General features: G+C 51.7%; 6 protein-coding genes across 6 annotated transcripts; 4 read left to right on the top strand and 2 right to left on the bottom strand.

Annotated features, from left to right (window-relative positions):
• Nucleotides 1–3,484: 3,484 nt before the first annotated feature.
• SRK1 (MAPK-activated protein kinase Srk1) lies at nt 3,485–5,824 on the top strand (the record flags this gene model as incomplete). The annotated part of the gene is made up of 7 exons (XM_036774761.1): nt 3,485–3,843; nt 3,902–3,960; nt 4,018–4,055; nt 4,282–4,300; nt 4,358–4,450; nt 4,501–5,043; nt 5,100–5,824. 7 exons carry the CDS (start codon nt 3,485–3,487, stop codon nt 5,822–5,824), a joined length of 1,836 nt encoding a protein of 611 aa, XP_036633263.1.
• A 2,701-nt stretch (nt 5,825–8,525) lies between these two features.
• On the top strand, nt 8,526–10,971 carry PRP31 (U4/U6-U5 snRNP complex subunit prp31; the record flags this gene model as incomplete). The annotated part of the gene is made up of 11 exons (XM_036774762.1): nt 8,526–8,704; nt 8,753–9,113; nt 9,173–9,304; nt 9,369–9,470; nt 9,573–9,737; nt 9,798–9,938; nt 10,004–10,193; nt 10,269–10,401; nt 10,462–10,637; nt 10,697–10,807; nt 10,865–10,971. The coding sequence occupies 11 exons, from the start codon at nt 8,526–8,528 to the stop codon at nt 10,969–10,971; spliced, it is 1,797 nt and encodes a 598-aa protein (XP_036633264.1).
• A 175-nt stretch (nt 10,972–11,146) lies between these two features.
• ISU1 (iron-binding protein) lies at nt 11,147–11,878 on the bottom strand (the record flags this gene model as incomplete). The annotated part of the gene is made up of 4 exons (XM_036774763.1): nt 11,147–11,298; nt 11,357–11,571; nt 11,629–11,687; nt 11,750–11,878. The coding sequence occupies 4 exons, from the start codon at nt 11,876–11,878 to the stop codon at nt 11,147–11,149; spliced, it is 555 nt and encodes a 184-aa protein (XP_036633265.1).
• A 332-nt stretch (nt 11,879–12,210) lies between these two features.
• TAF9 (Transcription initiation factor TFIID subunit 9) lies at nt 12,211–13,060 on the top strand (the record flags this gene model as incomplete). The annotated part of the gene is made up of 2 exons (XM_036774764.1): nt 12,211–12,480; nt 12,533–13,060. The coding sequence occupies 2 exons, from the start codon at nt 12,211–12,213 to the stop codon at nt 13,058–13,060; spliced, it is 798 nt and encodes a 265-aa protein (XP_036633266.1).
• Nucleotides 13,061–13,203: 143 nt separating this feature from the next.
• PC9H_005190 (uncharacterized protein) lies at nt 13,204–14,932 on the bottom strand (the record flags this gene model as incomplete). Its single annotated transcript, XM_036774765.1, has 11 exons — nt 13,204–13,292; nt 13,347–13,485; nt 13,537–13,609; nt 13,666–13,839; nt 13,906–14,102; nt 14,150–14,232; nt 14,296–14,356; nt 14,405–14,462; nt 14,516–14,610; nt 14,659–14,751; nt 14,804–14,932. 11 exons carry the CDS (start codon nt 14,930–14,932, stop codon nt 13,204–13,206), a joined length of 1,191 nt encoding a protein of 396 aa, XP_036633267.1.
• Nucleotides 14,933–15,079: 147 nt separating this feature from the next.
• PC9H_005191 (uncharacterized protein) lies at nt 15,080–17,376 on the top strand (the record flags this gene model as incomplete). Its single annotated transcript, XM_036774766.1, has 10 exons — nt 15,080–15,842; nt 15,886–15,911; nt 15,967–16,026; nt 16,083–16,317; nt 16,370–16,467; nt 16,526–16,594; nt 16,647–17,015; nt 17,075–17,225; nt 17,276–17,308; nt 17,360–17,376. 10 exons carry the CDS (start codon nt 15,080–15,082, stop codon nt 17,374–17,376), a joined length of 1,821 nt encoding a protein of 606 aa, XP_036633268.1.
• Nucleotides 17,377–18,632: the final 1,256 nt, after the last annotated feature.

An 18,632-nucleotide genomic window follows, 5' to 3' on the forward strand; every position in this document is an offset into this window, starting at 1 on the left:
AGTTGCTCATATGCTCAAAAAGTCGTTATATACTTTTGATCATGCGCACGGACCACCACGATGTCTGAGCAGTCTCGTGCTCGACGAGCATGCTGAGTGGCGCACCCCTGTCTTCTTCCTGAACCATCACTGCCCCGAGCACCACCTGAAGATACCCTGTTTGTTCAAAGGGAAGCAGCGATGAAGGACAAGGCTTAAGCCGTCCAGTCGGTCGCCTTCGATGGTCCCAGGTATCTATCTTCCTTTGTCTTGTGTGGTGTAGCCCCAAACAACGCTTCATTTGCGGCCTTGCTTGAAGGTATGGAAGAACGCCTCAAAGCTACGATCGAGGCCGCGAAAGACGATCTGAAGCGGTCAAGGAGGATTTAGTCAAAGTGCGATGAATAACACACAATAGGTAGAAGCAAAACTCGGAGCGAAGTCCTAGCACACTCTCGAAACGACGCTGCGAATGAAACTCGAATGAACTGCATGCAGTTTGATGTCAAACACGGCGGCGGCGGAATGGAGATACTTTTCATGCCCGAAAGTCCATTAGTCCATCAGACATACCCCACATATGTGCTCGGAGCTGACGGACGATTCTACAGCACTCTACCTCCGTTCGTAACACTAGCGTGAGTTCTCTACAGGGTGCAGGGATTGATATCATGGATAAAGTTTTAGCCCTTCCAGCGGACTGCACTAGTGCAGCCACTTACTCGCTCGCCATGTCATCTTAGCATGTGCTCCACGAAGATATCGTATGGCGCCTACCAGCGCGCCACGGGTAGTTCAGGATATACTGGAGTCTCATGACGCGAGGTTTTCTTTCTGGGAATAACATATACTCGAATAGCTCACGGTGCGGTCCGAACGACGTGCCAGCTTGTTCCTCTGAACGCCGCATTGGATGAATTGTGCCCGGTTTGCAGTGGTGACCCTCGTCGAGCGCCGATGAGCCACCGCAGGTGGGCGATAAGATTTTGCTTTCCAGGCGTACTAGGATTCCTCGTCCGCCGTGGATTACTAGACGGCGCCGGTCAAGCTTTCAAGGCGCGTACATCCGTGAGTAGAGGGACGAGGGGACGGCCCTCTCAGAGTCAGGGTTGGCATAGGCCACTAATATTCTCGTTAGTGAAGTAATTCGTGTGTACGCGAAGAGAACATTCTACGGACGACGTAAGTTGTCCGTCTAACTGTTTCTTCTCAAGCTCACCGAGGAATTAGATCGAAAGACTCTCACCGCTTATGATCAGGTGTTCCGTCGCGCATAATGCACTGGGACCATTCCATGTCGATCAGGGTGACGCCGTGGAAGCTGATCTTGCGAGGTATCCTGAGGAAACAGCTTTACCTTCCTTTGGAATTCCGTTCGCTCGCTGTGCGCTTGTGCATTCGGGAATTTTCGGTCTCAAATCAACACCCCTGCTGCTTATCAAATTAAACTCAATGCCAATACAGTAGGCAGTCACGGAGCCACGGTCTAGATGAAGCACCCCATTCCCCGAGATATTTACGGTAAGTCAATGCCCCATAAGACGGCAAGCGTCAAAACTCCCATCGGAGCAATACCTGAGAATACTTTTACCCATTTCAAGTGGTAACGGCATCAACGTTAACCTACTGGTCCTAAAGGCCCCATTTGGACTTATGTTCGTGAACGCTGGTGCATTGGAGTGTGGCTGGCCAATCACTCCACACGAGTCCTCACGCTGGCGATAACGGCGTTACGTGAGCCCTAGAAATTGGTGAGTGATTGATTGATTGGTTGTTCGTGGGATGGCTGGAACGAACCGCCAACATTCCATTATGATGCCTTTGTCTGATACAAGCTGTCCCCTCCTATGTGCAGGCTGTGAAACAATTCCCTGTGGTTATCACGGACCGCGTGGGCTATTTTCTGATGAACGCGTAGTTTCGGGGTGCATATGCCTCTATTGAAATCGCTACCCCAGTTGGTGGGTCTTAAAGCGCGTCCAAAGGTTTTGGCATCGGTCATCGGCCACGATCACGACATCACCTAGTTGTGCCAGGCGCGCGTGGCAACATGTCTGAATATGTATGTCTACCCAGTCCTAGTTTGTGGATTATAATTGATCAATCTCGCTTGCAGGCATGACATAGCCGTGTGTTTACGCGAGATTTTGCGTGTGTTTGGGATCTAATATACGCAGTGCCGTGAACACTGAAGGTTTGATTCGAGTAGGTGAGTCGTTATGTCATGTGCACGCTACTGAAATGTTATGTTAGGAATTTATCGGAGGATCTCTTCCCGCCTCCGCTACAAAGTACACGGTCGTCTCGTCTAGGACCTGCATCCTGGGGCAGTGAGTAGCATATGTTATTGTGTTTTTACGCGGAATTGTACCACCGCGGCTTTCGTGCTCTTTGTTGTTCCGCCCCGCACTGAGTCGACGCGTTCAGAACCACGGTCAAACCTGGGCAAGAATTCATAGACGAAGTCGATGCCTGTCAGGGCCGGGTTCTCGCCGGCGGCATTGGCCCTAGATGTTTACACGCTGTCCCTCGCGGTTCAGACATCCGTGCATGCCTACGGTCCTCGCTGTTGTCGTTCATTTAACGTGCATGCCTGACGCGGGTGCAAGCCGGTGTGAGTCAGTGTTGCACAAATCCTTGCCGCCTGAAAGTCTAACCTGAAGGCATATGCTAGGGGCTTCGGGGTTTCTTGGGATTCCTGGCCCAGCCGATGTTACTGGCAAGGGGTTGGGCATCTCCGCCCTTGGTAATCCGATGTCGTTGCGGTGTTTAGGCACGGCATGGTAGGATTTATGCGGAATTCGGACGAGCAGGCGACCTAAAGTTGGGCACTTTGTGTTCCTTGGCGTTGTCGACGTAGTGCCGCGATGCAGGTCTGCCTTTGTGCGTGTGGCAGCGGGAGATAACCATCCGTGGCACGAATAAATGCGACCGGATGGATCGGGACGCTGGTGGAGGGTAGGCTAGCCGTGTGCGAGTCACGACTGTTGCTCGCGGTGATACTGTTGCTATAATCGCTTGCTGGCCGAGGCACACAGCAAGAATGCTTTGCCGCCTTGCTTCCGGACGTTGTGAACTAATTCCACGACGCGGGTGAAGTTTTTGCTTTGAGATGAGGCGAAGCTTTAGCTCTATTCTACCTATCGGATGGTAGCGGTGATAAGGATGGCATTATTCACAGCAACGACTTTGCGGGGTGATTCTCAAGGAAGGACTTGTCCTTCTGGCTCAAATACATACTATTCTCCTGCTAAGACACAACGAGCGCTTAGAACGAGCGCCTATGATGTTTGCCTGTGGATTACGTGACGCCATCGCCTGACGTCATGTGGAGGGCGCCCTATGACTTTGGATGTCGGCGGCTGGGCTGCGGCAAGTCTCCAACTGTGACCCATCCCACAAGTCATGCCCACTGGAACTGGCCATGGCGTCGTCGACGCATTCAAAAGTGAGCTTTCCTGTTTTTCTCTCTTGTTCCCGTACCACCACCATCTCCTCCTCGAAAATGTCCACTCCTTCTGACGACCGCACTCGCTTCCCAATTCTCCATGAATTCTTAGATCTCATCCGCCATGGAAAACACCACAATCATGCAAAGCAGGACAACCCGCCCGCTGCAGAGCGAGAATCTCGATTTTCATCTAGTTCGACACGTGCACAGCATCACCAGCAGGCGCAGCAGCAGCAACCGCAACAACAACAAGCGCTGCTAGTAAACGCCCAGAACACCCACGCTGGACAACAACCGATACCACAACCAAGAGAAGCTGTAGAACAGATTGTCCTTGAAGAGAAAGAAGCAAAGGCAAAGATGCCCGTGTACAAGGGTCTCGAGCAGTTCAAGCTGCTCGATAAGATGGGAGAGTACGCACCATCGCCATCATCCACTTCCATCTGGCTGATGTGAACAATCCGCCCCCAGCGGTGCCTTTTCCAATGTTTACAAGGCTTTAGATCTCTCCACCGGTAAAAAAGTAGCTGGTGCGTTCCTGAATCATCTTCCGAACGCAGACTTCCCTTTGACGTCATTCATTTCAGTCAAGGTCGTCCGCAAATTCGAGCTCAATGCTGCCCAGGTTAGTGTCTCGTTCTACTCCAAACCCTAGTCGTTTACACGAACCCCTACCCTCTTCCCTTCCATGATTGCCCTCATTGCGCGCGGCGATGCTTTGGTGTGGTAGGCGGGGGAGAAACACCTGAATCCCCAGTTCAAAAAGAGACCGCGCGTTACAGAGGTGCTTTCATACTTGTCCCTTGCTTTCAATAGTGATACAGATGCTAATCGGCTTGTTGCGGCTACAGCGCTCAAACATCCTCAAAGGTTTGCCTGTCATCGCGATTCTTTCGCCGACATTCACTGATTTGGTTATGTTCCTAGAGGTCCAAATCATGCGAGGAACCAACCATCCCGCCATCGTCAGATTGCTGTCTTTCTCAGAATCTCCGGAGCATTACTTCATAGTGCTCGAACGTGCGTGAACTTTGTCTGTTCCTGTACATGTGCTAACTCCGCACCGGTAGTCATGGAAGGAGGAGAGCTCTTCCACCAAATTGTCAAGCTTACATATTTCTCTGAGAACCTATCAAGGCACGTTATCTTGCAGGTTGCACAAGGTATACGTTACCTCCACGAAGAACGAGGGGTCGTACATCGTGACATCAAACCAGAGAATCTCTTATTCGACCGTATACCCATCGTACCGTCGAAGCACCCAGTCAAACGGCCCTACGATGAAGAGAAAGAAGACGAGGGCGAATTCATTCCAGGAGTAGGCGGCGGCGGCATCGGTCGTGTGAAGATAGCAGATTTCGGTTTGAGTAAGGTCGTCTGGAACGAAGAAACAATGACTCCTTGTGGAACAGTAGGCTACACGGCCCCCGAGATTGTCAAGGACGAGCGCTACAGCAAAAGCGTCGATATGTGGGCTTTAGGCTGTGTCCTCTATACCCTTCTTTGCGGTTTCCCTCCATTTTACGACGAGAGCATCAACGTACTCACGGAGAAAGTCGCACGAGGATACTATACTTTCCTCAGCCCATGGTGGGATGATATCAGTGGCTCAGGTAAATTTCCATCCATATACTATGCAAATTGCGTCCGTCTTACAAGGATTTTACAGCAAAGGACCTGATATCGCATCTGCTCTGCGTTGATCCGGCGCAACGATACACCATTGACGAGTTTTTGAGCCACCCGTGGTGCACGGCTTCACCAGCTCCACCGCCACCACCTACACCAAATGTGTACGGCAAAGCTTCGTTCCTAGGCGGGCGTCCGTTGGATTCGCCTCTATTGACTGCCGCTCGCGGCGGACTGGTCGAAGGGAGAAGCCCTGGTTTGGCAAATTTGAAGGAGGCCTTTGACATCACTTATGCGGTGCACCGTATGGAGGAAGAGGGTGCCCGGCGGAAATTATACGGTGGTAGACAGAGGCTGGCGGGGCTCAACGAGGAATCCGACGAAGAGGACGACGACGACGATACAGAAGATGAAATAGAGCAAGCGAAGCAGCAGTCGAGGAGTGCAGTTATACCAGGCCAACGTCAAGCAAACCAATATCGTACGGGCGATGATCAGCGAAGAGACTTCGATGCTGGGTTAGCAGGTATTCGTGATCAGGGCCATCACGGGTATGGTGGGCAAAGACGAACGCGCAAACCTGTCGGCGGAGGAACGAAAGGTTTCGAACTCGACATGCAGGCTGCCACTTTGCTCGGTAGAAGGCACCAACGCGGTGGTGCTATGAACGTGGCTAGCCCACTTTCAGGCAAACCCATGAATCTCAATACGGGACACGACTCTCCAAATAGCGGCAGGCAAGGCAGCCCAATGCACATCGGATAGTCGACCGGCACCTGCCCTGGTTCGCATCCTGGGACGATCCTCTACCCCTTGATACCCCCGAACCCCCGCATCTGGCGTTGCTTCTCCATCCACCGTCCATGCGTAGATATTCATCGGATAGCCCCATGTTTGCGCCCCATATTTCTCATCTAATCTGACAATTAGTCTTGCTCTCATTGGATTCTTCTGTCTCTCCTTTTCACCTTTTGGTTGTACTGCTTGGCGGACTTGCACCTGGGAATCACCTAGTGTTATTTTCAACGTGGCGCACGCCTTAATTTCAATATGTTATCGCACGTCTACTTTGGGTTGTATATACTGTGTTGCTTTGGTGTCGTATACGTGTAGCAAACTCAAATATCTGCATTCTGACTGCTAGATTATAGATATCTGGCTCCACAGCAAATCGTGACATAGGGACTAGTGCCTTGTATGTAAATGATGGCGATTGGAGAAAGTTGTAGATTCTTCAGCCAGCAGTGCTGCGATGACGGGCTCAATAACAGGTTCTGCCGATCTCAATCATCATCATCTTGATGTATCGCCACTGCCGAAGAGGAATCAGGTTCGTCACCTAAGGAAGCAGATTTCGAGAATAGTGGGAAGGGACTGGGCGATGTGCCGTTCGTGCTTACCAAAGCACTGAGGCAGGAAGCATGGAAACCCGCAGAACCTGAGATGCTCGACCACGACATAGATGAAACCTAGATCTGTTGGCATCGGCACCAGGAAGCTGTTGGTATCTTCGCAATATCTTCCTGGACAGGCAATGGGGAAGCCACACATGGCATGAGATGGTGCCCAACCGCTTTGAATGATGATGGCCTCTGACGAGATGCCGGGGGGCTTGATGTTGGCTAGCGGGCCGCAGGTAGGATGATTTGATCCTGGGGTGTTGTGCAAAGAACTTAATTTGGAGATAAAGCGATAGATGGATGGGATTTGTGAAAGGTTCGGATGCGCTAGCCGTTTCCACCACGTTCGAGGCGTATGCTGCGTGAACACATATCGCCAGTGCCACCGTCTGGGCATATGCACGGGGCGTGTGGGGGTGGCTAGGCGGTCCCAAGGCTGCTGATATGATCACCCTAGGTTCCATTGTGCGAGGGAGGGCGCGGGACGATGAACCGAGCATCAGAACAAGGCGGAGGTGGCTGATCCATGTTGCGATGATCTTTTCCAAGACGGCCGCGGGGACCATCAGAGATCAATTGAGATGCATTGATTTAGTCAATAGGAAGGTCGGGAGGTGGGACGGAGATAGATGCGCGTGGGCTTCGTTTTCTGAGCATGCGAGTTCCTTGATGACGGGGGCATTTGACGGCGATGCCCTTCCAGGAGACACACCACCAAACCCAACGGTGGAAAAATTCAAATTAGGGCACGGCGTGCCAACCGGGGCCTTGATGAGTGCTGGGATAGCGTTATTTGTGGAGGGAAAATTATGGAGGGCGATTAGAGGGGGATGGCGAGGACAGGACGGCCGCGCAGGCCGCCCGCGGGATAGCCTGGGTGTGATGGATTTCGCAGCAGGACGGGGAACCTTGGAATGCAGTTGCGTTGGCAGTGTCCTGAGGCGTTCATGAAAGTCAGCCCTGGCCCACGAAGCCGGCTAGAAAAGGTGACATGGTTGGGATAGCTTGATCACATTAAAAGGCAGGGTGCAAGGTACCGCAGTTGATAATGCGTCCAGCGAGATATCCTAGGGCGATGATAACCTGAACAGGAGTCTTCTGAGATCGGCACGGACAAACCATGACGAAAAATTGGGCTGGGGGGAAGAAGGACTTCGAAGGGCCAGAACCGCTACGCCGCAGAAGGTTTGCGCATAGTTCCGGTGAGAGTAATCAGTTGCGTAAACTTCAAAGCTTTGGCCGCGAGACAATGGATTATCTATCTTTGCACTCCACCCAGCTTCCGGCGTTGAGATCTCAAGAATCCCAGTTATAAGGTATCATTGTCCAATCCACGAGATAACTGTAAAGGGCAAGTCTGATCCAGTCTGGTCTGAGAAGGTATAATGTGAGAAATGATGGGGATTCGAGAAATTCAAGGTAGAAAACTGATGATGTACCGAAATTATCCACAATTGAAGCGTGGGGGCATCCGGAATGGGCCACCTGGTTGGACAGGAAGTATAGCGAGGTACAGCGACTCAGGGGGAAGCGAAGAGCGACGGGGCTATGTGATGATGCTGGGAACGAGATCTTCTTCTTCTCTTCGGAGATTGGTACGATGTAGATTGACTGGGAGCCTTGGACAGAGTGGGAGAGTCCACCAGAAGATACACCCAGAGCTTGAGAAGCAGACGGCAGAAAAGCTCCATCACCAGCGGACTTGTTGACACGTCGAAGCATTTCTCAAGGCCCGTAGTTCTGGCGGCGGTTGGCTGGCTGGCTAGCGGGGTCGCGAGTGGGCGTATGCACAGAAAGCATGTGCACGACAGGAAAATCGTAAATGTTAGCCGGGGCTCACATATTTTTAGGATCTATGGGAATGCGTGGATTCATAATTCAAGTCATGGGGACTCAAAGTTCGTGTTAATCGTATCGCCGTCGGATCCAGTAGTTTTCTTCAACAATACAAGTCCCTTTGGCGGTGCTAGCGCTACACCTCGGATGGACATCTTGCAGAATCCGAGGTGTATGAATCCGGGAATGAGAAAGCTGCGGTTATGGTGACAAGACCATCGCTAGTTGTCATGCAGGGAGCCAAGACAAACCGCGGGAATCTGAGCAGCATCGCAACATCTGGAGAAATCAGCGAGCGAAAGTTGCATTCGGTGGAAGAAGCCAATGTTCGAATTCGCAGTCTGGCCGGTAGAATTCGAACTTGGAAGCAGGAAGTGAGCAACTTGACAAGCGCCGTACATTTCTCAGGGTCAGATGACGCTCAACAGGCGCTCCGCTCATTGTGACTTTGACCAAGACACATACTTGCAGCAATGAGTGGCCTTGCAGACGAACTTCTGGCCGACCTCGACGGTCTCTCCGATGACGAGGAGTATAACCAGGAAGAAGCTCAACAGCCGCAGCAACCCGTCGCATCGTCTTCCACTTCCGTCAAACGCAAAGCAGGTTCCGATGCAGAGATGTCTGACGACGGAGGGGACGAGGGTGAAGGTGAACAGGCTCAAACAGAGGTCGGAGCGCTGGTTCTCGATGGTGGTGTGAAGCCTGCAGATGAACTCGACGCGGAGGACGTGCAGCAGATGGAATTGGGAGACATAGAGGATGTCTCGGCAATCGCGAAGCTGGAGGGAAGCAAACGGATGAACGACATTATCAAAGTTGGTCAAATTGAGTCCTTGTTCCACGCGTGCACCCCTCATCCTTTCTTGATGTCCAGGACATCGAAAAATATCAAGCCAAACCGAGCAGTGCGCAAGATATGGCATTGCCTGCCCATATGAATCCGGAATACAATCTCATTGTTCAAGCGAATAACCTCTCGGTCGATGTCGATAATGAAATCATGGTCGTGCATAAGGTCCGCACATTGTCTGCCTAGCTAAAGCTTGCCTCACAATATCTCGTCCCCTTAGTTCATCCGAGACCACTACGCTCCCAAATTTCCCGAACTAGAGCAGTTAGTAGCCGACCCAACGATGTTCATCCGCTCCGTCCGAGTGCTCGCCAACCACGAGGTATGTACGCCATCATTGCATGCACCCTTTTGTCGTTTGAGCTTCAATTCGTGTCATGCAGAATGCGAACACACATTGAATGAAATTCCATTATGATTCTAGGATCCTACGAAGGTCAACCTCTCTGGTGTTCTCCCACCTGCAGTCATCATGAGTGTACTCGTAACAGCAACGACTACGAGTGGACAGCCGCTTTCGGACCGAGCTTGGGCAGCGGTGGAGAGAGCTTGTGACCTCGCAGATAGACTGGAGGAGGCTAGGAAGAAGGTGAGTATTCATCTCATGTTCTGCTTTTGTGGAGCAGGCTGGCTGATTGACAATGTCTAGATATTCATGTATGTCAGCTCAAGAATGAATATACTCGCGCCTAACCTATCGGCCATCGTGGGTACCACTACTGCTGCGAAGTTGCTCGGTGTGGCGGGAGGTCTACAAGGGGTAGCTAAAATGCCGGCTTGCAATGTCCATGTACGTTCTCACCTTCTGAGCTTTCTTCGTGCGACACTCATGCTTAGCGTCTGGTATACCTTCAGCTTCTCGGCGCGCAGAAGAAAATAACCGCTGGATTCTCCACTGCGACACAGAAACGCCACACGGGTTTCATCTTCCAGTCCGACCTCGTCACTTCAACACCCCCTGAATATCAACTCAAGATCCAACGCACAATCGGCGCGAAGTGTGTCCTTGCCGCGCGAATGGATCTCGAACGCAAGAGACGAGATGGTGCGTTCATTTCATTCTGCTATACGCGTGTTTCTGTGTTTCTGTTGTACTTACGACGTTCAATTGGGTGGGTAGGAACGTACGGAGAGGGACTGCGCGACAAGATTGAGAAACACATCGATCGACTAGCTGCTCCGCCTCCGGCGAAGGTCATCAAAGCCTTGCCTCTTCCTGGCGACGGCCCCAAGAAACGACGTGGTGGCAAACGGTCAGTCTTCAGACTAATGTTTGAGTTGATTAGCTGCTAAACCCTGTTTCACATTGTTAGTGCGCGTAAAGCCAAAGAGGCCTACGCGCAAACCGAGCTCCGCAAACTCCAGAACCGGTTGGCGTTCGGCGAGGTCGAGGAGGAAGTCGGCGCGTTCGACCAGACGAAGGGTCTGGGCATGATCGGCGCTGGCACTGGCAAGGTCAGAGCGAATCTGGGAGAAGCAAAGAGCCGCGGTAAGTTTTTGTTGATCTCCCTGGGGCATGTCGACACTAGACTAATGATCGTCGCTCAGCCAAAATGTCGAAGACGAACAAGCTCCGTACAGCTGCTCTGACACGGGCCGCCCAAAATGGCACCCAGACATCTGGGACGGCTACATCACTGACGGTGACCCCAGTCCAAGGTGAGATTGAGCATGCTGGCATGATCGCAGCGCCCATTAACGTTATATCTCGCGTAGGGTTCGAGTTGACGAACCGCTCCGCCGCCGCGCAACGTGTGAAAGAGGCGAACGAGCGGTGGTTTGCGGCAGGCAGTTTCTCATTCATAGGACAGAAGGGTTCATAACGCATGAGGTGGTATGAATTAATTACGGCAGTTTTGTATCCATTCCAATCGTCTATGAGTAGGATCGAATGATCATGCATAATACTACTAATACAATGTATAACGTTGTGCAAAATATAGTCGAGCAAGTCACAAAGGGGTTAACGCGGTGAGGGGGTCAAGGGAGTCGAGGGATTTATGACTGGCCAGGGTGAGCGGTCGCTACCGTTTCGCCCGTTGCAGCGCTCTGGGTGACATCAATGAAGCCACTCTTGGACTTCTTGCCCAATGCTGTTTGCTTTGACTTGTAATCCCGTATCGCCGATCGTATAGCATCCTCAGCCAACACTGTGGAGGGGGAGAATGAGCACGGTGAAGGTTCAAGGGTTCAAACTGATAGACGCACTCGAGCAGTGGAGTTTGACGGGTGGCAAGCAGAGTTCCTTGGCAATTTCAGTGTTTTTGATTTTTCCCGCTTCCTCCAACGATAGGCCCTTGACTCTCTCCGTCATATACGAGCTTGAAGCAATGGCACTTCCACAACCAAAGGTCTTGAACTTGACATCGGAGATGACGCCGTTGTCATCGACACGAATTTGCAGTTTCATAACGTCGCCGCATCTACCCGACGGTGAGCCAAGATGCCCCACAACTTGGAATGGGTGAAGATGTACGTACGCTGGTGCGCCTACGAGGCCAGTGCCTACGTCTGCATCAGTTTTGGGGAGAGAGCCGACCTGCAAAGTTATCAGATAAGAAAACCGAATGGTCCAGAATGGATCCAGCCTCTGAAACATACATTTCTAGGCCGCTCATAGTGCGAAATGACTTTTTCGTGATATGCCCGAGCACCAAGGGGCCTGATGGCTTTGGAAACGCTGGGTCTGGCCGCTCTCAGGACATTTGAGGAAATTGCTGCAGCGAACATTGTGGGCAGAGTTGAAGGTCGGTGTTTGAGAGTGGGAGAAATGACGGAGGGTACTACCACTAGCCGGAAAGCGGAGTTTGAAGTGCGTACTCCTGATTACGTTGGGTCGACGCACATACCAAGTCCTGCCGCGTCGGCTGCGTATGCCGACGCTCGGTCAGCGGCATGCGCGACGATTATTGGAGTCGGCGATGGAGTTCTGTGGTGCGTCGGCATTGGTATAGAGGAAATTGCACTGCACCAGCACCACCGCCTGAGCTCGTTTGCATGAGACGCGCTTGCCAAACACATCTTTCGGACGAACAAACAACTTCTCCGTCGGGCGAAACAAAATGTCCCGTTCAGCCGCAGTGGACACCCTTCCACCGACAGCGCGTTCAATCGCGCTACTAATAGCATCGACCCCGGGTGTCCAGGATGCCCAGCCTGGAGTTCTGCACCAATTACTCGAGTTTGCGCACAGATATACCTCACAAATCATCACAGATGGCATGGTTTACGCGGAGCATGCGGGGCGGTCGGGAAAGCTCGACATGGACGATGTGATGCTGGCTGTCCAAGCCAGAGTTGGCTGGGAATTTGGTGGGAGGATACCGAAAGAGGTATTGTCGCCGCTGCGCGTTCAAGACGCGTCGTTAACTATTGTTTTACTAGCACACACTTTCTTTGGCTACCCACACAAACGCTTTACCCTTACCAGCCGTTCCGGAAGTCTTTGGCGTACGGCTCCCACCCCCCTCAGATTGCCTCACCGCAGTAGACTTCGACTTAGTTCCAAACAAACCACCGCCAGGCGTCAAACTCTACGATGAGGAAGTCGAGGAGATCGAAGAGTCCGAGTCTGAGGAGGAAGAATACATCGAGCCCGCCCCGATACCGCAGCGGAGTCTGCCGCAATCCTCTGCCACACCCATGCCGATAGACCACGTACGCGAAGAAGCACCGTTCCCTATCAGCGCGATTGCAACGCCGTCCGATAGGGACATGATAGGGACGCCTGGTGCTATGGGGGCTACGCAGACGACTGTCGGAGACGGGGGTAGCGATATTGAAGACGAAGACGGCTTGTTTGCGGGAGGGGACGAAGATGAGGAGAGTGATGCTGCCATGGAGGAAGTACAAACTGGTCTTGCAACCAATGGTGTTAAACGAAAGCTCGTCGAAGAAGACGATTACGACTAGGCCTCCCCACTCTGCGGACTCGATTGCTACGTATACGATGCCACACGTCCCGCAAGCATGTCCAATATCTATAACTGTATAATATAAAAACGAGCTGGTATCAAACAGGTGTCCATGTATATACTCTAGGTAGTGCGGTGCATTCAAAGCAAGGCCGACCCGTACTTCTGAGCAGCAATAGCCAACAGTATAACCAATATCGTAATCATGACAAGCACAATAGCATTCCAAGCTAGAGACAGACGGTGATCAGCAGGCCATCGAAGGACATGTTGGAGGAACTCACAAGAACCGCCAAAAGCTTCGGGCACGCTTATGACGCGTACTGTATTGTCTGCGCTACCTGAAACAACAAGCGTAGACGTGGGGTTGAACTTCAATGTTGTAGGAGGGAACTCGTGGGCTTTGAGAATGGTCACCACAGGCTACAAACGACCGTCAGAGGTCAGAAGCATCAAGATTCATGTTGGTCTCACGGTTAAGGTGGAAGAGTCGAGCAATCCAATACTATAATCCGAAGAACCATATCCTAACAATTTACCATTGGAACTTGGGAAAGACGTCGTCAGCCAGTTGGTAAAGGGTCTCAATAAATAGGGGGTTACCTGATATCAAAGCACGTTAACCCTTTGTCGCTGACTTTCCGAACCTTCGACACAGTCCAAGACTCCGTGCTCCATTTACACACGAACGCCTGGCGCGACGGCGTCTTCTTCCTCGACCGCACGGGGACCGTGTTCGTTACCGTATATAGCGTAGTTTCATCTTGTGGGTGATATCTATTTGATTTAAGCGAAATATCGAAATGTAAGTAGACATAGCGACGCGCAGCTATGGAAACATACCTGGCCGAGCGGAAGGTGCTGCCAGAGACACCCCCTAGGGAGGCGGGTAATTCGACGGTGCGGAGGATCTCGAGGTCGGGGATGGACTGAGCCTTTTGTTTGCCTTTACGCTTCTTTGAGGGAGAATGGGAGGACGCGGGTTCAGGGAGTTTGGGGATGGCGTAAACGATGAGATTGGCCGTTGTAGCAACAACGACCTGGGAACAAGTTAGTTGTGATTGATAAGACTTCGAAAGGTACTGACAGTTTTTGAGGAGAATGTCGCATCGTATATATCGTCCTTGCCGGTAGAGATAGACTGCACGACGGCCTGGAGAGATGGGTAGGCTAATATCGTAAACTATATGAATGGTCTATCAGAAAGCACAGAATTTGAATATTGATTTACACGTACATCATTGTTTCCAGCAACCAAAACCAGTTTGCCATCGGGAGATACCACAGTAACTTTCTGATCAGGCGTGAGCAGTAGCACGAGGAAGAGGTCACCATTACTCACTTGATAGTCCTCAATACTACCGGCAGGTAGGGTACCAGCCGTAGCAAGTGCAGCGAACCTAGTAAGCCCTGTGAGTTCTGGACTTCCTTCGGCGACGTGTCTGAGACCCACTTCTGGTCCTTGACCGAGAATACGCGGCAATTATCGTTCTCTCCCTTCTCCAGCAGCTCTTGGGGGCTGTTAATGCCGCAAGCAATAGTTTGGGACTATTGTTGCTATAGAAAGTGGTCCATATACGAAGGCATATTACTCACCTCCGTCTCTGCTGCCATGCTCATTGGCGCGTCGGGGACCTCGATTTCATCCTTGAGCTCGAGGGACCTGTCTGCGCCGACGTGATAGAGTCGCTACGCCCGCATTAGACACTCAAACAGTGGGAAAGCAATATGGGGAACTCACCATCCTATTCTTAATACCGCTCTTCGTCGAGCCGCCGCCGCCGCCGAGCACCAGGTCATTAGGGGACAAGAAGGCGGAGCTGTACACGGGGAACGTCGGGAGTGAGTGGGGTGTATGGCGCACACGCATGGCTGGTTGCTGGCACAGCTGCAAGCAGCACTCGAGTCTGATCGTCACTGGAAAGAGATGGATTCAATGAACGCGCCTCCGGTGGTCTCACGCCCACGTGTCGCCGTGAGAACCGATCGCTGTGCTAAATCGGGACATGACAGTATCATGCTGACAGCGGCCAGGCTGACCACAGTCAATACACGCTCTTTTCTGCTCCCTGTACACTACCCCTACCAGCGCGCGAATGAAGGGATGACCGCGCTCTCACACACCTACGCCCGGCACAATGCTACCCAACTACTAGCCCAGGGTTTGCGCAGGACCATGCAGTTCGCGAAATATCTTTACGATATGGATGATCTACCGAAGGTTTCTACCGCTACGTTCATTGGAATCACTGTCGCTATCGCCGGAAATGTTCTCATCTCACTTGCGCTCAATCTACAAAAACTAGCACACCGACGGCTGGAGGATGATAAGGCTGGAAGGTCAGAAGAGTTATCAGTTAGACGCCATACCGACAACAATAGCGAGTCTGCCGTAGACGGATCGAAGCCAGGCGACAGACAACCCTTGACGAATAACGTACCCCGAAGCTACGGCGCGAGGGAATCGACTGCGAGTATCGACCCCCTACCGGAACACAAACGCACGTCCTGGGGATGGCTGATACCCTTGAAGCCTCGCGGCAAACGCGATATTGCAGAAGAAGAGGCAGCGACTTTGACTCGGCCCCTTCGAGTAGACGTAATGACTGAAGAAACCGACCGTGATGCCGAGAATGGACACGGTTCGCATGGACCCCGTACGCCGTCGGAGGGGAACGAGAGCGACTACTTGAAGTCGAAATTATGGCGAGTCTCTTGTCTAGTATTGATGTGTCTTCATAACACCATGATAAAGGTGGCTTGGGTTCTGTCTCATGAATGTCGGTGAAATTGGGAATTTCATATCTTACGCCTTTGCTCCAGCCTCAGTAGTCGCGCCTCTAGGCACGGTAAGTTTTCATCGTCCTTCAATCAATGCGCGAGCGTGACTGATGAAAATACTAGTTTGCGCTCATCGCCAACTGCATATTTGCGCCGGTGATGCTTGGGGAACGTTTTAGAAAGGTAACTCAGCATCTTTACATTTATATCCGGCAAGGATATTAATGGAACGATGCTAGCGTGACCTTTTAGGAATGTTCATTGCTATCATTGGCGCGGTGACCGTTGTACTTTCGTCCAATTCATCAAATGTACGATTGGACCCCGACGCCCTCATGCACGCGATATTCCAGACCCCTTTCGTGGTCTACACAATCATATATATCATTGCTGGAATCTCGCTCGCAAGTTTATCTCATGGGCCGTTAGGAAAGCAATGGGTGTTTATTGATGTTGGACTGTGTGCAGTATTTGGTATGTGTCTATCGCTCAGTTATTCCCCTGACCTGACAGCAGCGAAATATAGGTGGATTCACCGTGTTGTCCACTAAGGCAATATCAACGCTGCTTACCTTGGAGTGGCTCGACATCTTCAAACAATGGATTACATACCCGGTCATTGTAGTGAGTAGACCGTGTCAGCTACTCGTATTGCTGCCAATGCTTAGCTCTTCTCGTGTAGGTCCTGATTGGTACTGGGATTGGCCAAGTGAGATATTTGAATCGAGCACTCATGCAATTCGACAGCAAGGTAAGACATCATTGCTTTCAGTTTCCACAAGCACTCAACCATCTATGAGCAGACCGTTATACCCATACAATTCGTCTTCTTCACGCTTTCGGCCATCATCGGTTCGGCAATATTGTATGGAGACTTCAAGACGGCTAGATTCCACCAAATAGTCACTTTCATATACGGATGCGCGGCTACATTTTTGGGCGTTTTCATCATCGCTTGGGCTCCAGAGAACAATTCGCCCGAAGATGAGGAGGAGGAACCCGATGTCGCTGATACCACCCCGTTGGCTAGCCCAAGGGGCGACACGTCAAGACTGCAAGGCTCTGTCAGTAGGCGGCGCCGGGCCGCCGTTGTTCAACCTGAGGAGTTCGCCCTGCCCCCCGTGTTGAAAACTAAACGGAGTTCGATCGCTATCGGCCTCTCTTCTGCCCAGGTTTGTCTCGATACCCTCAGTCGACTCACCTGCGCTTAAATTGACTTTCATGTCCTTAGCAATTATTATTGGTCCATTCGCCGACTCACGGTTCACCTGATCGTCCGCGCGTTTGGGATGCCGAGAGCGACCCACTACGGACGCCTACTGGCTCCATCACGCGACGGCGAGCCATAAGTTGGTTCGGGGAGGATGGCCGTGGCGGCGGGGGTAGGTCGACTAGAGATAGTAGTGTCCTCAGCAGACAGCGAACAGGACAGTAACACAACTATACCCATTGGATACGTCTGCAGGTACGTTCGTGTGTCCACAGCAACCTTTGTCACGCTGAACCCGCCTGACAGATATGCCCCCCTCGTGATATACCTAATCTACCCACAGACTATGTATTTAATGATTAATCATGGACGGAACTCGCATCTTTCCCGTGGGCTTGTGCAGGGCGATTTGCTTCCGCGATTTTTGCTTCCGCCGCTGCAGATCGCTTTTGGAAATCTAAACAATGTTTCATGTATTCGAGGACCTAACACGTTCGTATTGACGGTACGGCGGTTAGTGCGAAATTAAGCCATCGATGCTGATAACTTAACTTTCACCAGGGGCACTGAACCGGGGGTCATGATATGACCGCGCTGAACAAGCAATGATATCCACTTTTCATGCACGCAGCTGTTCACATTTCATCGCCATCGGATCCTACCCATCGATTATTGGATATATATCATGCAACGCTGTTACCATCTGTCTTTAGCGTTTAACCATGACCATGCCCATACGTCGTGTTTGGGGTTCTGAACTTTATGGGCTCCTCGAAATGACGAAAAGTGGTCCTTCGGTCCTGTGGTCCTGCACCTGCTCTCCTTACGACGCTTCGCGGAACGAATATTGATGGGGACCGTGTCAGTGTGTTTTCCAGCAGCATCTCGACAAAAGGACCGATGCGGTGTGTTCCTTTTAATTTCGGAACTATAGAGAATGTAGGGGACAGAGATTCTCCCCCGCGCGTTGAAGCTGTCTTGATCCCTCAACTAATCACGGTTCCATTTACAAGTATGTCGTCAACGGTCAACCCCCCCCCCCCACTCAGCTAATGGTGCTTCCAGGTGCTTCCAGTCAGATTCATGACAATGTCCTTGCTTCCCTCGGCTCCCTCGAGAGGTGCCTCGTTGGACACTAACGTGAACCGTGAGGGTGTCCGCATTTTCATTACGGCTGTAAGTAAGTCCCCTCAAATTTGTGGTCAGATGCCCGCATTCTCCGTCTTGACAGTGCAGAGACCTGAGGTGACGGGCACGTATGTAAGTGAAAGGCTGCTTCACACTGCACCCTGTTACAGCTTAGACTGCGCTAAATCATGGCTTAGAGCAGCTGTCACTTTGGCTTTGGCGCAGTCTGACTCTGGGGTGTCGCGACGTAGCTCTGTCGCTCAGATGGACTATTTCGAAGAAATAATGCTGAGAAGGGATCAGCAAACGTACCCCAGTAACACTGGAGACCAATTGAATTCGAAATTCCGGATCTAGATAACCCTCCGGGCCTCTAGATCTCTGCCTTCACCATCTGGGATACCGCACAAACAGATACACCGCGCCGGCGCACAAACGGTCTCTTCCCAGA

This window comes from Pleurotus ostreatus (assembly GCF_014466165.1).
Source record: "Pleurotus ostreatus strain PC9 chromosome Unknown scaffold_3, whole genome shotgun sequence".
Classification (NCBI taxonomy): Eukaryota; Fungi; Basidiomycota; class Agaricomycetes; order Agaricales; family Pleurotaceae; genus Pleurotus; species Pleurotus ostreatus.